Below are 20,202 nucleotides of genomic sequence, written 5' to 3'. Positions count from 1 at the left end.
AATAAGGACTTTGAATAGAATAATTGTAACAAAATTCTATAAAATATAAATGGTTGACTGCATGACTCCTATTAAGGATACTTAAATTACCGAAATCTACATCTTTGTCATTAGGAGCTTCACTTCTTTTGTAGGTTTCATTGAAAATTTTGTAAAGTACATGTAGTATCAGTCATATATGAAAGACAGGAAATTTAATATTTATACAAATAATTTTTAAAAAATTTATATCACATCTGTTAAATAAAAATATTTATGGAAGACATATAAATAGATATGGACATTAAATATACGAAAACACCGTTCAAATTTGAAAAGCATTCAAACGAAAGATAAACGACGAGGAAGTACTAAAATTTCCATAGGTTACATCAGGTTATATATTCTGTTTTAACATAAAGATATAATAACCAATTAACCTTCAATTTAAAGTTACATCTTTTGCAGCTGTGAATAACAATATGTAAAAATACTCTCCCCCTTTCTCACTGCTGATTTGTGAGGTTTTACCGCAACGCGAAGAAAAAAAAAATGAAAAAATGCAAAAAAGATAATAAGCAATTCATGTAACATCTTTCGTATTGACCTAATTTTTAAAATTTTCTAGTTCACAGAGAGAGAGAGAGAGAGAGAGAGAGAGAGAGAGAGAAAGAGAAAGAGAGAGAGAGGGAGAGAGAGAAAGAGAGAGAGAGAACTAATAAATTATATTTTGGTTTTTGGGGGAAGGACATATGATTACATAAAACACATATTAAATGAATTTCAATCGGTCAGTAATACTGAGTAGAATTTTTTTTTCTGGAAAAAAAAAAAAAAAAAAAAAAAAAAAAAAAAAAAAAAAATTTGAAAATATTTATAAGATTGTTAAAAGATTGTTAATATCTTTATTTTCTCCATTTGGTTTGGCAAAACAGTTACATTTTTCTTCAAAACTGTGCGATTTTTCTACATATAAATTTCGTAGTTTAACTATGAAACCTAGCTCTATATTGTAAATTATGAGACTGAAATTTCTGCATGATGATGTATCATATATTGTACAAACAATTAAGTTCAGTGTATATAATTATAATGGCACAGAAAAAAACCCCAGTAAAATAGAAAAATTTTAATTATCGGTCATCCACACGATTGGCTAATCAAAATTCCCAAAACTGTTTACTACAGAAAATTGGAAAAATCTTACCTGTTAGAAAAAAAAAACACGTCTTACGACCAAATATCATCAAGGTGAAGTATTTTGAAGAGGAAGAAAAATTCATACATCAGTGAATAACATTTTTGCCTCGTCATGCGTTATGAATATCCTTGCTCTTGACAAACCACTTAAGTAAAACAGAAAATTAACAAATTAGGGTCGCCACTTTATTTCTCTCTCAAACGAATGACTTAGATCAGCTTCAAGGATTGTTGTTAACGGAAATACATAAATACATTGAGGCACATTTTCAATCCTGATATTTTTTTTTTTTGGGAGGCCTGGATGTTTTGTCAATATTAATAGCATATCCATTGAAAAATATCTTTTGAAAAATTATCAATTCTGCATTTTAGTAAATTATAATTCTTTCACTCTGCTGTATCATAAATGTCTTTAAAAAAGCCTTAAAAACATTCAATGCTAAAATATAGATAACGTTTGGCTTTAAATTAAGAATGTACTAGACTTTGACCCGTGCGTGCACGGGTTCACATTGTTATGAATGCATCCATGTGCATATCGGACATTTACAAAATAGATACATCGACACATTCATATTGTAAGGTACTTTTGAGATAAACAATGAATGTGAATATAATTCTGGGATTTTGTTTTTGTGTTTGTTTTGATTTGTTTGTTTGTTTGTTTGTTTTTTTTTTTTGGCAAAATTGTTGCGTAACGGCGTAGCGCAGAATGGCTTGGACCACCAGTTAGCTATAAATCAAGTCATGAGTTAGAATCACGCCGGAGCTTACATAAATTTCACCTTTCCAAACAAATTTAATAAAAGAAATTATGGATATTTATTAAAAATATGACAACAACTAAGAGTTCATCACTGCTGATACATATCAAGCAAAGTAATGAAAATGAAGAAATTTCCATCGGCATCGAAAGCAATTTATTGACTTCCGTAGATGGCCGATATATATATATATTTTCAAAAAGGGGTTTTCAAAAAGTTCGTGGACTAGCGTCATAAAATTAAAACCGCTTTAGGTACATCAATGAATTTTTACACATTTAGTTAGCATCATCTTTTCTATCTATAGAATAAACCATAAATCATTATTTTTATTTTTTAATAAATTGTTAGTGTTTTTGTAAGCAGAGGTATGTCCAGGCGGCGCAACCTCTAATATGACGTTTTTTCCTACCTGAGTGTAACTGAGAAAAACTCTTTAGATATGAGTATTTGTCATCAAAAAATCTCGTTAATTCAGGCATGTGGTACGACACATTTGTTCAGTAAAAGAACTATATACGGTAAGGGCGTATTCCTGCCCCCATAATAGTCAAATTTTGAAAATCTCTTGAAATGGGAAAAAGTGCATATATTGTATAAAATAATCCAAATTAAGACAATATATAATGAAATTGGAAAAATTAGTTGGCTTTTCTTGTCTCTGTGACGTCACAAACTATTTGGATTTCCGTTATTTTTAAAATAGAGGCCAAAATGCACAGTTTGTTCAATTTTGACTATAGTATTTATAGAGCGCAAGCTTGCTCAGGTACCATATTTACATATTTCATTGATATTATCATTCTACACATTATATCAAAAGATCTAGTCTGAGCAGACCTGCGCTCGATAATTTCCAATCAAAATACCGACGTAAAATACACTATTTTCTCTCAAAATCATTGCAATTTGGAATTTACGTCATTTTATTGACGTCATATCTAACTAATGATGTCATAGTTGATAAATATATTTAATGCTTTGAAGTCTGCAAATATCCACCTGGTTTAAAACATAATTAAAGATTACTCCATCAAAGTTTTATTTTGGGGGCAGATACTGGCCACTACAGAATATAGTCCTTTGCAATTTTTACCCCATTTTGTTATTTCTATGAAATTTTATCGTAAATTTTATATGAAGTGTCCAAACAATTATGGGCTTGAAAATAATGTCAAAAAGGGGGAGGGGTTTCTTTTTCAAACACTCTATAGAGTTTCGCTCCTGGAAAACTGGTATTGACCTAAGGAATGTTTAAACTGGCTATAGAAAAATAAAAAGCATCCAGAGTACTTGTTTTTTAATGCCCAAAAAGATTCAGAGAGATGAAATATGCACAGTTAGTGTCGATTTGTAGTCAGGGTGTCAAAAACTTTTGTTGTTTTACGTTCCGCTTAAATTTTGTAAACAAAGACTACATATTATTAATTTTATCGCGTCAGTCCACGAACTTTTTGATAACCCCCCGTATATATATATATATATATATATATATATATATATATATATATATATATATATATATATATATATATATATATATATATATATATATATATATATATATATATATAGAATGGAGTGTTGAATGATAATTTAGAAGTACATGCAAAATCTTTATTACATATTGAGTCATAATACACATCCTTCACAATTTTGATATATAAAGTCATCAGCAAATACGTAAAAAAGTATACACATCTTTCTAGTGCTTTATATTGAATAAGCTTCATTTTCCACTTTACATGAATAAAAGACAGTTACATATATGTGTACAGCATTTTGTTCCAGAGACTTATATATTGGCATATACACATTCACTATTGCTGTGTTCTTGTGATAAGGACCTCTTCAAAATGTTAAGGATAGCCTGGTAGCAAAACTGATATTCCTCCTAAAACGAAACCGAAAGGACAATGAACATTCTTACCTTAATCTCACAAGAGCTCACAAAATAATCCGTTCAAAATTATAGAACGGAGACGAATTTATCAATTTTTGCAATTATATGCAATATTTGTGATATGTATGAGCCTCTAATGCTCTCCATTACAGGATATGGTCTGGACACGAATTAAACATTTTCAATACATGTTCGTGACCTTGAATTGAATTACCTTGGGCTGAGTCATAAGTAATTTTTGTATGAAGTATGAACTTTCAATGTTTCTCCATAAAGAAGTTGTAAACCTGACAAGAATTTCATACTTTATCTTAGGCCAACGTCCCTCTGGTCAAACAATTTTTGTACCTAGTATGATTACCAATGGTTCTCCACTACAAAGTTGGAGCCCGAACCTGATTGAAGGTGACAGACGGACAGACAGCTACAGGGACAGTCAGACGGACAAGGTGATTCTTATATACAACCTCTAAGCTTCGTTTGCGGGTGTATAATAAAATTCGAAAGCATTTTTACCGGATTGTTGGTTGATTTCAAGACTGATTAGTGTACGTATTCATGAAATGGGACATTAATTAAAAGAGGTATAACACATACTGGGAGCATAAATCTTATGATTTTGAAATTTCAAAAAACTGAATTACAGTAGTAAAATTTTGATTGACTTGCTAATAGATAGTTGTTAGCATATTTAGGTACTTTAACTCACCAAGGTAGAAATCATTTCCGGTCGCCGTATTTGCAGCTGCCTCACTATTGAGAACATGTCCATCTCGTCGTCCTGTTGTAGTTGTTGTAGGGCGTTATAAACACAACAAAACACGCCACATCCAGTTGCCCCATCCCTAAGTGAATAAGACAAATTTCACATGTGTGTAATTGTTGTACAATAACTATTTCTAAATACATGTAACAATTTCATTTTCTTTCATTAGAGAATCAGTTTTAAATTTTAACTGTAATTACAAGATCAAGCAATGTAATGTATTAATCCTTTTCCGCCTTTGTTTTCTTTATTGTGAAAAAGGACATTTATATCATTACCCTTTTGAGCAAAATAATCGGACATGCAATCAAGTTTTCCTTGAATTATATACTGCACTAGATGAAATCCCGCGCAAGCGCGGGAAATTAAATTTATACCACTACCGACATAAAATATATTGTAGTTTCTACTGACACAGCCTACAGGATTATATCAGGAAAAAATCCCACATGAACTTGATAATTATACAATGTACGTCTCCCCCCCCCCTTTTTTTTTTGTAAAAACTCGAAAAATAACAATTTCATTAATTGACGTTTATTGTGAAACCTGTTATACTATGTTATTGATATTGTACTTCTGATGCTCTTATTTCATTTCTGTCAATGATAAAGCAGCGAATATGTACATTTTAATGATAAATTGATTTGGGGGGGGGGGGTAAAATGAACCGGTACTTGGGTCTTGGTTTATAAATATGTATGTACTTTATTGGTAAGTAAATAATGTACTTTACTTTCTTTACTTTTACATATAAATAAGGTACATACATTTTTATAACCCAAGACCCAAGTACCTGTGTAAGAATTAGCTTTTAACACCCTATGAATAGGCCGAGTATTTTATACTAAAGACTGTATTCAGAAAAAAAATGAAATGTATTGATTCAAGCACAACATTTTACAGCTTTAATTGTATTTGAACAATACCTTATTCATTAATTTTCTCTTTTCATGTAAGCAAGTTTATTACGAAGTACAAATAGTACTTCGGTTTGTCTTTCGATATATAAATATATTCACAACTTAAAGTGTTATCAATGATTTACCATTATTTAAATGACCATTCACAGTTATTTCAAACAAAAGTTTTTTTAATGTTCACGCAGCGTTTTTCTTTATAACATCGGGCTCGATGCTTTATGATGTTCTAGAAGCTTCCGTCAATATCAAGATCGGTGAACGATGAAAATAATTTTCACATTTCCCTTTTTAATCGGTTATCAGAACTTATTTCTTTTATATCATTTAAATCAAGTTTTGATTGAATAATGCAGTGATGACTTTTTATGAAATAAATAAACGATTGCTTGTTGTCAGTTTCATTAAACATTGCCAGTAACTTAGATCCGCCAACCGGAAACGCCACCGTACTCACGTTTTTGCTATTTCATGGCTGTGTATAGAAAATGAAAGTAGACTTTTAATTTAATGTACGATACTTACTATGCGAGTGAAATCTAAATATAGTTTACGGACATCAGCTTGTATCTAGTGTATTGTTAGAGGAGTAAGTAAGAACTCTGGTGCAGCCGTTTCAGAGTTTATTTGCAAAATTTATTAATTTATAAGTATAGATGATGTACTTAAACAACTGCATCAAAATTACCACATGTTAGCAATGTTTTCTCTAAATATATATTCGCATCAGTGGCATTCAAGACAAATCTGATAAAATTTGGATGAAACATTATACATTTAATGGCATTTTCTCTCTTTTGATGATGATGATTTGCGTATGATCGTGTAGAGTGTTCAGGAACCCTTTTGCTCAATACTAGTACAGTGAAGGTAGAGTGATACCTACTTTATGCAGCAAACACTTACTTTGATAAAATTGTAATAGGTGTTTTGTTTGATTGGACTGCTTCTTCCATTTGTATACATCTTACGACGTCAGATATAGTGTCCACATTCGAAGGCAATGATTCGCTTATTTTCCATGACTGTAGTTCAAAAACATGAACTCTGTACACGTAATCTTGCTATGGAATAAAGTGTTTCATTAAATGTTTTTTAGAGAGAGCTTTGAATTCATTTTTATTACATTTATAAGACAAAACTCTAGATTACTGAAGAGACATTTATTATATGTACATCTATAGAGAACTAGAATCCAGATGCATTTTATAGCATTATTTATGGATTTATACTTGGATGTTTCACTCAAAAATGTAAATTTTTGTAAAAAGAAAACTATGAAATATTGTACATTACAATAAAACAAAAAGTTGTTTTGATGGTTATATAGAACAGGCACTTACGCTTGTATGACGAACTTCAAAACAATGTTTTTGACTTGTTGAAGTAACTTTTGACGTGTCTTTTTTGAAAATTTCAAATGGATGTAGTGTCGTCTTCGTTTTAGTGAACCATTCACTCGACTGTAAAATGGCATTTTGAATTAGAAACTAAATATAAATGTTCTTTTTTATACATTGAGATTCATCAACGATCATAGTTAAAATTCTGAAATTGATTGTAAATGTCGCAGTTAAATTATCATAAGCCTACAGAAATACCTTTCGAAGTTAAACTCATGAAACTTGATTTAAATAACTCTGACATGTTTCTACATATAAAAATAATGAAAATGTAATTTATAAATTGTACCTATATTTCTACCTTTAACAGAAAATATATAGAAAAATCATTGCAGCTCTGTACACTAAACAGAAGATATACTCCTTTTTATTTTTGTGCGATTATTCAAATGTTCAAGTTGCTATTAACAAGCTAATCCTTTTTAAAAAGATAACTGAGCCAGCAGTACTTTTATTTTTGGACTATTTGCTGAATCGTTTGATCATAAAAATATGTTGACAGTGCTCCAATGAAGGGTGAGGAGGGAGAGAGGAGGGAGTCAATTCAGCTTGGTGAATTCACATCAGGTTGACATTGTGCACAGTTGTACGTCTGTGTATCCAATATAGAACCAGAAAAGTGATTTATGTTTTGTTTTATTATTGCAATTTGTATAAGTGAAAAAAATAATGATTTTAAGAAATTGATGGAGCTAATGAGCATCCACACTTCCAGTTTGATACCGTTTCGCAGTTTTAAAAAAAGCACAGGATCTTAAATACGACATTTAGAAAATATATTATTTCCGAGAAGCTGTAGTCTTGGCATTATAGGGCTTAAGTTTCCTTTTCTGTACAGATGAGACGACAAAACCACGAGTCTATGATATTATGTATTTTCAAATGATAGTACCAATCTGACATGATATTTTACTCTGAAATCGAGCATACAGATTCCAGTAAAACTGACTAACGCAGCTGCTAGAGATCGAGAGCAAGTTACATTTCGGTTTACTATTAAAAAGAACAATTAAACATTTTACAATAATCTACATGTAATTTTACTGATTATCCGCCTTACCGATGCTATGTCCGACAGAGAGTTTACAAACACCACAGTGCTGGATTGATGGTCCAGTAAAAGACGAAACAGATCTACGGTATTCCCAGGCAGAGGGTACTGAGCGGCAATTAGCAAATCCCTATCCGAAAATGTCTAAAATACAATTAATGTTAAAAATATATTAAAAAAAAAAAAAAAAAAAAAAAAAAAAAAAAAAAAAAAAGAATAAAATTCAGAAAATATCTTTAAAGAATTATTTTTTCAAAAGAATATTTAAAAAACTAAAAATTATATATTAAAAAAATTTAAAAAGTATTCATTAACTTGAATATCGTGATTTTACGTGCAGATCCAGTTCAAACAAATGTTTATAAATATTTCACGTTACACTCACATTTAAAAGTACTGCATTATAGTAACTGCTCCTTCCCTTCACAGATGACGTCAGATAGGCCACGTATTTATCAACTTTTAATAAAATGTAAGGTTTTGCTTCAATTTACACTTTATTGTCTAATTAACAGCGTTCAAATTCTCTGCTTATGTGTCTATTGTAAAACATATTTGCAATATAAAATCTAATATAGAATTAAAACTTCAGTTGAAAGGTGCTGCACTCTACAGATCGTAATTTGGGGTAATTACATGTAAGGGTCCGATGTACCAAAAATGAATAATCGGATTCACTTAAACAGATCCATGGGCCAAAATGCTCATATTTCAATTGTTATATCTAAAAGACCTAATGAATACAAAACTTCGACCACCTGGTAGTATATTCCTTGTCATATTGAGCTCTTTGTGTACGTTTCCCTCCTTTTTGTCATCAGAACTGTATGTTCTCTTGATTGTTTGAAGCTCCTAGAATGAAGAATAGCATTAATCTTTTCCGTTAGTGATGATTGTATACTAGTACAATGTATAATTATGCTTATCAATGATGTACCTTTTTCATATAAAATAAAAATAAAATAAAATGTTCATCTTATCCTCTACGTACACATTTGATGAGAGGACTTGGAGGCGATGTTTCAAACAATGATATTTTTGATTTTTGGGAAAGAACATAAATATGACCAATTTATTCCTAATTCATATACACATATACCTTATACTGAGACTGTAACCATTGAGGCGTGACGTTTGCAGAACCATATAATCCTCCAGAGTCACTAATTAAATTGTCTTTGGATATGGTATCACTCTTTCCATTGAAGGACTCAAAGAGTGCATTATACAGTTCAATGTACTGTTCCTAAAATGAGCAAACAAATTTTCATATACACTTTCTGATCTCCAAATCAATTAGGTTACTTAAAATAGATACAAATAATTCTAATAGTTATCCTGAAGATGTTGTTAAATTTTGTAGCAGTTTATTTCAGAAGAAAAAAATCCAATTGAACTAAATCACTTTGTGTATTTCTTTCTCAATATTGACAATTACTTGTTTTTCATTTTAAATTTCCGCCCTTTCTTTTGCATATACAGGTATATGTCATATGGTAGAATATATATATGGTTACAAACCAAATATTATTTATGATATATTCTACAAAGGGTTTCACTTCAAGCTACTTTACACATGCCCAGAAGTCCTTAAAGGTGAATATAGATAGTAAGACTAAATTTATTTTTCTATATCATTCAAGATTTACATACACAGTTCTGCACCATACTCATTCTGTCCTTCCTCATCATTTTGACATATTTCTGTATATTGACGGCCCCTGTCTCCAGACCGTGCTGATACAGAGCGTCAAGTGCTATAAATGTGCCTGTTCTCCCTATCCCAGCACTAAATGTAAGCAAAAGATCATAATATTGCTGGGGAAAAAGAGAATTTAAAGAAGTCTTTTAGACAGTTTAATTTTTTTTTAACCCAAAATAAAAATTAAAACAAAACGAAAAAATAGGTAAAATTTAAAGATAAATAAATTTAATCAATAAGATAAAGGAATGACAATTTATCTTCAACATGACTTCAACGGATTTCCACATTTTAGTCTGTGCAGTGATACACTAAAAGAGGTAAACATATTTCGCCTTTTTTAAACGTGTTCCCCCTTTTTATAATTATAAATCATTAAATAATGACCTGCAATGAACAAGAAGAGGGCTGTCTTCGTAGTTTTCTTGGATCCGCCTCACGTGTTTTTGGAAGACTGCCAGACTCACTGGGTCTGGCACACCATGATCCGGCCACTGTGTGTAGTGAAACTGGGTCACGACACGAGATGATCTCGACTTTAAATTTAGTAAAAGACAATTAAGGATCAATCCTCTTTATTTACTTTGTACTAGAGAGTTTTATGGTATTTTTATACATTTAGATTCATTACTAAATATTGAAATCTTCATCGTATTACTTTGTATTCTATTCATTTCAAACATTCATAACATTTTCTTTCATAAAAATAAAATTAGATGAACACTTTCTTCGGATATATTCCCCCAGTGCAATTAGAAGCAGAGATTTCTGTTCATAAAAGGTGTGATATTATCTTTCAAGTTTTTCGTTTTTTTTTTTCCGGAGGCTGGTACGTTATGTTGAAAATTAAAATGATAAACTCAGTATTTATTGCTTTATACCATGTAAATTGCTTTATGTCATGTAATCTTGCACACTGCTAAGTTTGCGCGATTATATTTAAATATAGACCATGACTGAGTAAATTTTAAAATTCAAAAAAATATACATGTACATGTACGTTAACTTACAAGTGTCAACAGTTTAAACACTTCGAATTTCTAACAACATCATGTAGATGAATATCCTATATGCAACAAATAATTGTATTTTTACATTTCTTGTATGTCTTAAAAATTGTACATGCCCTTGGAAATGAAAGAGTACATATAAATTTTAAATAAATGAAATAAATAATATTAAAACAATTTCCAGTTGTTTGTACAATGTGTTTCTTGCAGACGTCGTTTTAAATATAATTAATTGATTGAACGCTGTTCCATTCGTATGGCCGACATAGCTCTTTCTGTCAATTTTTAAAATTTATTCCTCGCGGTCTTTTTAAATACTATTTTACAATCTGCCCAATTAACAATATTAAGGATAAAATTGATAATATTAATACAGAAAATCCGATAACAGCTTTCTTTCTTTTTTTTTTTTATTTAGCTTTGGCTTGTTTTATGAAGAAAATTTTGTAATCAGTTAAATCTAAAAACTTTATTTCATAGTTTATGACAATTTAAACCTGTACCATGAGCACTATCTGCGACCATAAAAAAAGTCGATTAAAAAGAAATATTAAGTTAAAATCGTCAATTTTTTCTAACTTTTTTTGGAACAAATATTTAGCATAATTTTTGTAAACAGTTTGACAAAACCTTATTTTCCACGAACGTCAGAGACAATCCTTGCATTCATATGAAATGTTAAGTAACTTTAAATTAAAAAAAAATCACTGGAATGATCGGCACGAATATCTATATAATTTTGGCACATAATTATTAATCAACATATAACGAGAGAAAAAAATAGTTTAAAGAGCTACAGGATCTTAATTTACCACATTATGTAGGCAAACAAAATAGAAGAAAAACTACCTTCTCTTTAGTTACCTTGGTAGAAATTACTTCTAATATCCTGGTCACATAGTTGGCATATTGTTTTTCTTGAAGAAGCTTGATTTTTATTTCGCCGAACACCATTTCCATTTCTAGGTCAGGCCAATACTTATCACATTTTTTCTGTCAAAATAAATCATTTATATATATAAAATATAAAATAAACCAATTTTTGGTACAGTAAAATATTGATATATCCAATGAAAAAATCAAGAATCATAAGACTCGAATAATCATTTTAACTGTGAGCGCTTTCTGCCTTTTAATGGCTCTTCAGACAGTTTATATATATATATATATATATATATATATATATATATATATATATATATATATATATATATATATATATATATATAAGTGACTTTGAAAGAATCATTTTTTATCCTATTAACTCTGATGACTCTATTACACACATTACACATACATATGTAGCATGAGTCTGACTTGAGAATATAGTAAGAAATCTCTCAATTATTTTGGATTAGAGTATATTTAAGAATAGAATTTAGTGGCATCTTTTAAAAATATTTTCCTCATGAACCATTGTGCCAAAAAAGTTGAAATTTAAGTTTATTTTAATATCATGACCATAAGAGGTAGGAAGGGACCACACCTGAGGAATTTACATTGGAATACACACGAAAAACACTTAAAAAATACTCTTCTAAAACAGCAATACCATGATTATTCACATTGATATAAAATTATCCTCAGGTAGTGTAGATTTAACTTTTGTCCAAATCAAGAATCCCGGGAGTTGGGTTAGGCCACAATAGGTGATCAAATTTTTAGATAGGAATTTATACGAAAATTTAAAAAAAAAATCCTCTTAAGAACAACCAAGCCATGATTAGTCACACGAGTCATATGAGATTGGAAGCATCTTAGGCTGGTGTAGATTCATTTTTGTTTAAACTTGATCCCCATGGTAGGGTGGAGCAAAAATGGGGGATGGAAGTTTAACTTATTAGGAATATATACGAATTTTTTTTTCTGAAATCTTCTCAAGAACAGCAAAGCCATAATGAATCATAATAATACGGAGGCACCCTCAGGTAGTGTTGTTTCAAGTTTGTACAAATCATGGCCCTCAGGGGTAGGATGAGGACAGAATAAGGGGGTCAAATTTTTACATAGGAGTTTATAATTAAAAATCTTCTCAATAACAGAATGTCTCCGATTAATCATATTCAGGTAGTATAGATTCTAGTTTGTAAAAATCTTTACCCCCGGGAGTGTGGTTCGGCCACAGTGTGGATCAAAGTTTAGCATAGGAATATATAGGACAAAACCTTTAAAAGTCTTCTCAAGAAGAGTCAAGCCATGAGTCATACTGATATAGAAGCAACATCAGGTAGTGTAGATTCAAGTTTGTTCAAATCCTACACCTCCATGGATAAATTGGGGCCACAATGAGGGATCAAAGCTTTACGTAAGAATATATAAGAAAATATTTTAATAAATCGTCTTTTGACAAAGAGCAGAGCCATGATAAGTCATATTGTTATGAAAGTATCTTTAGGTAGTGCAGAATCATGTTTGCTCAAATCATGATCCAAAAGGATAGGGTTTAATTTTGTGGAATCCGTCTGTGTCACTAGAGCACGCTGAAAAACTCGCTGTCATTCGAAGTATTGCAAAAGACAATGCACAGGTGAAAGCAGACAAAATGACGACATCCGCTAACGCAAATTCAAAAGAAATAACCATTAAAGAAGGAGACTATGTATACCTTCAGACGGTACTATCTGGAGAGGGCCAGAAATTTCAGAATCGATTTAATGGTCCATATGTCGTCGAAAACTTACCGAGCGCACATATTGTGGTATTACGAGACCCAACTGTCAACAAGCTTCTGAACCCTGTACATCGAGATAGGATCAAAATCGCTTATGTCCGTGAACCCACTCCAGCAAATTACTTTACAGTTACAAAATGTGTTACACCTAAGACGTACAAATCCATCGAAACACAAACGGATCAGCAACATGTAACTCGCAAGTCCGAAAGAAATCGACGAAAACCAGCCAGATTTCGCGGCAGTGATCATGTGGATCCGAATAACTTACCATTCTTTTCCGTTTCCAGTGACACAGACGGATTCCACAAAATTAAACGTGTCGTGTCTTAGGAAAACGAGATTCAAAATATTTAGTGTAAATTGTTGGTGAACCAGCCGACAATGCAATTTGGGTTCCTCTTTCGGCACTAAACGCTAAAGCTAAACGCGCCATTCAAACAAGACCGCCGCCTACTCTGTGACTTGTACTCTGTATTAATATGATAAAAAAAAATTGCATGTCTATTTGTTTTGTCGATATATGATTTTTTTTTTTTTTTTGCTGCAGAATATATTTGTATTTGTCTGTTTGTTTGATCTGTATTAATTTACTGTGTGTTTGATATTATCGAATTTTTACACTGTGCATGTACATGTGTTCTATTCCCAAAGGATTACATCTTCCAAAATTGTTGAAGACGGAAGAAATGTAAGATATATTTCTAGTGGGGAAAATACAATTTGTTTTTGTTGTGTTATCCTCGATGTATGCATCGACAAGGATTAACAATTATTACACAAATTTCAATTGTATTGAGAGTGTTACAATTTCTAGGATGCAATAATTGTGGCATTCGATTCGTTATTGTGAAACGTAAGTTTTGTTTGGGTTTGATATAGTAATTGCTTTCTCTAACCAAGGATGTTTTATTCCGACAGGGTTATATCTAATGCAATTCTATAGTAACTAAAAATTGTGACTTGCAGCTACAATATAATGTATTATTATATCTCATTTTTATTTGAAATTGGTATGATTTACTCTAACCGAGGATGTGTTATTCCAACCAGGTTATACTTCAACCAATTTAATTAATCTGTGGTATGTGAATTTTTTTTCCCCCCAATTACTTATTATAACCGAGGATGTGGTATTATGACAAGGTTGTTTATATTTAGTAATAATTGTGCGAGGAAGTGAAGTTAGTTACTTCATGTACTTACAAATTTGTGATGTTCCGCAATGAACAGCTGAAAGTTAATAATCATACCACTGCAGCGTAAGGTGTGTGCATCCTAAAGTACAATGGCGCCCTGTACTGTGTGAGTTGATGAGAGAGTCCATGAGTGACATGATCATTTTCTTTTGAGTTTTGTTTATTGCCGACTTAGGATAAAACGATCATTTTTTTTATCATCTTGTACTGTAATGGATGACTGCTTATTTTTTTTATTTTGTGTATTATCTTCATTGTCTTTATCCTGTTTAATGTTTCAATTGATTGTAAAATTGAATGTCATTTTTTTTAAGGGGGCGCATGTTGTATACATGTGTATATTTTATTGATAAAGACAACTCATTAGATATTTTCTTCATGTACTTATAATGAATTAGGCATTGTTTAAATATTTTTTTAGACTTGCTGAAAATCTGTAATTGATATTTAATTGATTTGTTTGATCTTAAGAAAGAGCATTACCGCACGTGTTTTGTAATTTCTCATCTTGACATCTCTCTCTCCCGTCCCACGGTATCGATGCCATTCGCTTATAATTATTATCAAATTTATGGTCAGATCTGAGACCAATGTTTCTTTGAATTTGTTATGCTTACTTAAACTGTTTCCTGTCCTGTAAATAATGTCATTGAGCTTTCCCCTAATTTTACTACTGTCTTTAAACTTGTTTCATTGGTTCATTTATGAAAAGTGGGAGGAGTTGTCAAAGATGAGAAAGTGCGTGAGTTTGTCTGTTGTTCACTCTCACTCTCTCTCTCTTTACAAATTTTTGTGTTAAAATGTAGTTTTTGATTTGTACTTTTTGGACTTGAATAAATTCTAAACTTTAACCAGGAATTATTATTTACAAAACAACGTAAACATTACACTCATCTTTTAACATTTTCTTCTTAAGAATAGCCATTTGTCGTCATATGAATATGGTAGTAGCATGCTCAAAACGTTTAGATTGAAGTTTGTTTAAATCATAACGGGGGGAGGGGGGTAGGTTAAGGTTACAAAAGGAATCAAAGTTTTACATAAGAATATATATAAGAGAATAATCTGTTGATGAAGAACAGCAGGGCCATTTTGACTCGTGAGCTTTATGGCCCATTGGCCTCTTGTTATCTCATAAACCAATCAATCTGGGGTTACCTTACCTTTATACCTTCAACAAGGTTTGTCAGCATAACAATAACAGACACATTTTCTTGCCATATCATATTCCAGTGGTCAATCAACGTGTTGAGTTTAGGTCCTGAAATAAAAAAAATGTCAAACTCTTGAAAGAGTGATGTTTAAATCACAGGAAACTATTCAATTGTTTAGCGACTTATTCAAGTACGTTTTAGCTCTGTGAGTGAACACAGAAGATACGAGGCGAGCAAATATGGGAGAAAAAAATCAACATTTATAGATTGAAAAATAAAACAACCCACAATAAAGTGTTTCCCAAGGCTTCACGCAGGTACGTTAAGGCTTCCCAGAGAATATTGCAGTGTACTCTATGCCTTCACTTCTCTGAACTACAAATGTATGACGTCATAATTGAAAATGACGTCAATTCACTGCAAACTTAAGCTGTTATGATGGGGAGAGTGTCATAAACTTTACACCTTATTTCAATCTACATATAAAGTATCAGAAAGGTAGTGTAAAATAAACGTGTTTTAATCTTTTTTTTAAAAATCTATGAACAATTCAAATCAGTAAACAGAAAAAACTGGCCTCTGGAAATTCCAGAGGTTGGATAATGTGCATAGAAGGAGTAAACATCCCCTGTTTACCGGTCACATATGCCGTGAGTCCTATGTATCAATCAGGTAGACAGAAACTCTATAGTTATATTTAGTATAAAAACAATAGACTTACAGTAAGAACGGAATATGTCAGTCATAATACGACCGAATTATATTGTTATATTTGCAAACACGATTATTATAACGACCATTTTTTTACGATGTTAGACATAAATAAGACGAAGTATATGTCAGCACAAAAAATCCTTCATTTTTAGTAAACATTATTATTACAATTGTGTAAAAACTGTTTAAATATATAATTCTGATCCTGAAAGTTCCGAAATAATTGCTACTCTACAAATATGTTTAAATTTTAAATATAAATATTTTACATTAGTATTACAATAAAAAAAAAGTAAATGTGAAGGAATTATTGCCCTTAGCAAACTTTTTTTTTTTAGAAATAAATTATTTGATTAATTATATTAACTAAACATTATTTTCATTAGACCTATTGAAAAGCATTCTTCCAAAAGATATTTTTCTATTGTGTGTGAATTTAAATTATTATAAGTTTTTGCAAAAACCTAAGACATCACAGAAGGATTGAGATATCTTACTTGTCAGTAGCTTGCCTCAGTTTAAAAATTAATTGTTCTCGTATCATGCACTTGAGTATTTAATAAATATTGGAATATTACTACATAAATAAGGTAAATAAGAAAAAACGAAGACTTAATCATCATCGTTTTTCAAACAGTGTCATTGTTAGCTGGCCCTTATCGTCAATAGTCAGTAAACATCCAAATATGAAACAGATGTTGCAGAGAGCTCATCAGAATTCCAAACATTGCTGGAAGAAAGACTAAGACTACATAAATGTTCTCAATGGGGAACTACAGTATCCTTCTAATATCAATACAGCATCTGTGTGTTGAATAAAACTGATTTTGTTTTTTAAATTAATTAATTTTAATGATTGACCAGTCACAAGATAAGATAAAATTTCCAAGTTCCATTATAATCCAAAAAACAATTGTCGATAAAAGCCTACTTTTTAATTTATCATCAGGAATGGTTGTTTAATGTATAGGAATTTCATACGTGTTAATTTTACCAGCTTGAAAAATGTTTTGTTTGTTTGTTTGTTTTTTTGGTTGAGTTTTTGATTCAAACTTTTTCCAAATATGCTGAAGATAGAACATCCGAAATTATTCTTCACGGCAGTTAATTTTCTTTTTTTTTTTCTTTTTTTTTTTTTTTTTTTTTTTTTTGTAAGGAGTAAGGATAGGGGCTTGGATAGTGCAATCGCTGGACAAATCAATGAATCTTTGTAATGATGTTTATGAAGTTTAGAAATACACTATAGGTAGGGTAAATCGATTTCACTCTCTTTGACGTGAATGTTAAAAGTTTGCAAGACTGAACGTGATTTTGTAGAATTTCACCCTTAAAACATGAACTATGAGAATAAGTGGGATTTCAAGACGTTGAATTAAAGCCAAGATCTTCTAAAACACAGTTGCAATAATCACCTCTGCGAACATTTTCACAGGCTTTGTCGAATGGAACCGTTGCATATTGTTCATGTAGTATATCTGATTCTTTTTTTACGTCCAAGTAAGTAAAAACGGAAGGATAGATGTTTTGTCTTCAATTTAATATTGCCTTCAAGTCCTTAGCATGATCCTATAATATATTTCTAAAACATTTAATCAATTCTCACTAAGTCTTCAGGTCTTTCCCAGCCTCTTATATTTCACCCATCGTCTAGTATAGTCCTCAGCAGAATTCATAATAGAAATGAAGTTCTATCGCCTGTTGAAAGATCCGGGCTTCCTGTATATTTGACCTTTTACTATAACAAATTGTTCAGGTTTTCCCCTAAATATTTTACCCACTGACTGGCATAATTCTCGACAGAATTCATAATAGAAATGAAGTTCTGTCCCAATTGAAAGATTGGGGTTTCCTGTATTTTTGAACTTTTTAAACTGACTGCATTTAGATCTTCATTTTCTTTTTAACTATACATATATCGCCAGTAAGTAAATGGAAGTAAAGTTTAAAGAAGAGGAAGAGCAAGAACACTTAAGAGGATTTTTTTAAATGTTTGATATCCAAGCACAGCATGGTTTTTATAATTGAAAATGTTTAGAAGCAGCAGTAGAGGAATATCTATAGGAAATGCAGGGTGTAGTCCAACTTGAAATATGGTGGAATGCAAAACTGAGTTTTTCTATGATTGTAATGTTTCTAATGTTCAAAGCATCTGTTCCTTTGTTAGCAAATTTGAATTTAAGGAATCGACGGATTGAATCGGAATTATTGTTTTCCCACACGTTGCCGCTTCAATAGCCTGCGCTGGGCAACATCTATAGCTACAAAATCAAGGTTGTACTCTGCAGTTGAAGAATCCAAATGTGGCTTTGCTTTAGCTTCTGCAAATGGTCCATTCAAGAATAGAAACCGAATGAGCTCAGTAAGACTGTGATAAAGACATAATTGTTCATTGACATAAGTAAAAGTGAACCAAATAAGACATCATGTATCTTTGGTCTACTGTATGATCGGTATCGGACAACGCCTACGTCTAGGTCTATTGTTAAAAATTTTCATCACATTCTCACTGGCACATATTGGTTAGAAAGGTTCCCTACAATATTCATATGGACGTCGCAACAATGTATATCATAAATACGAGGGTTGATCAAAAAATAATGTCACAACTATAAAATCTTTAATAATCAAATATGAGGAAAAAATCACACACAAATACCACCATGTATTTTAATTTTTGCATTAAATTTCGTTCGATTATATAAACTACTTTATAATAATGCAATAAGTATTTTCATAGCCCAGTTACCCATTAAATTGCTTATTTCTATCCATAAGCCTCTCATCACTAGAACACCATATCTTATCCTCCTTCAATGAAATAAAAAGTCTGTAAAACAGTTTGTCGTGTGTTGCCACCTTTGGGATGTTTAATAATTTGTTTGAAATTCTCAAAAGTATTGTTAACAATGGCATATAATTTTAGCAGACACAAAATATAAATATGAGAAATAAAGCAATTTTGTAAAGGGAGATAATCCAAAATTCCAGTAATTACAAGTTAGACTTAACAGAAAAATCATGAAAATAGGTCTGAAAACGCTTAAAATATAAAAATACTACCAAATATTTTGGCGGAGGCGGGGTGGAAGGAGGTAAATAACAAACTTGAAAATACGTCCGTCCTCCAAGGCTGTAGGTGGGAGAAGAGGCAGAGTGACGCACCGCGTGGTCGGAATTTTAATTGTTTGATTTTGATTGGTCAATCTCTGCCTCTCCTAAGACATGAAACAAAATGACCATTATACATGTAATACATCACTATACAATATTTCAGACTTGAACATTCAAGGAGGACACTTATTGATTACAATAAAAATTTTAAGTAAACTTAAATTTATTTATATTAATGCAAGAAGTATTTTGATAGCCCAGTTACCCAGTAAATTGCTTATTTCTTTCCATAATCCTCTCTATCTTAAAATTATATTTAGATAAAGACAACATTAAGTATTGTCTATCGCCGCACTGCAAGAATGTTATGATATTACTTCTCGGCACTCATTTTCAGTTAATCAGCATATCTGTTTTACTTGTCATGTGCTTCTTTTAATAATCGTTACTGCCGTTTTGCTATAAAGCTCTTGTTTTTAGTTGTAGTATTGAAATTATTCGAAATTTGTCCAAATATACTTTCTAAAACGATCACATTTTGCGTAAAACTTATCATTAGATTCGAAATGAGAGTAACGTAATGAAGACGTCGGTACATTCTTGCCGTGCGGCGATAGACGAAACCAAAGGTTGTTTTTAATATTTTGTAAAT

The 20,202-nt window shown here is 31.2% G+C and overlaps 1 protein-coding gene across 4 annotated transcripts in view; it reads right to left on the bottom strand.

Moving 5' to 3' along the window:
• LOC133188391 (receptor-type tyrosine-protein phosphatase epsilon-like) overlaps window positions 1-20,202 on the bottom strand; it is a 334,222-nt gene that overhangs the window by 298,245 nt on the left and 15,775 nt on the right. For 2 of the 4 annotated variants that reach the window (XM_061323788.1, XM_061323790.1), the window contains exons 16-18: window positions 15,735-15,832; window positions 11,566-11,694; window positions 10,079-10,227 (exon numbers count right to left, since the gene is read on the bottom strand). In XM_061323788.1, coding sequence (XP_061179772.1) covers window positions 10,079-10,227; window positions 11,566-11,694; window positions 15,735-15,832 — 376 coding nt within the window. Of the gene's footprint in view, window positions 1-3,583; window positions 3,841-4,558; window positions 4,695-6,441; window positions 6,600-6,878; window positions 6,999-7,998; window positions 8,134-8,374; window positions 8,449-8,747; window positions 8,842-9,088; window positions 9,236-9,642; window positions 9,779-10,078; window positions 10,228-11,565; window positions 11,695-15,734; window positions 15,833-20,202 lie in introns of those variants that run through there. The other 2 variants (XM_061323787.1, XM_061323789.1) reach the window with 2 other exon arrangements.

The sequence above is a fragment of the Saccostrea echinata genome, unplaced genomic scaffold, assembly GCF_033153115.1.
Source record: "Saccostrea echinata isolate AGI-Se365-2 ecotype Australia unplaced genomic scaffold, CSIRO_AGI_Sech_v1 ptg000016l, whole genome shotgun sequence".
In the NCBI taxonomy this organism is placed as follows: Eukaryota; Metazoa; Mollusca; class Bivalvia; order Ostreida; family Ostreidae; genus Saccostrea; species Saccostrea echinata.
Note: the sequence above shows the minus strand (reverse complement) of the source record. Positions and strands in the feature narration are given on the sequence as shown.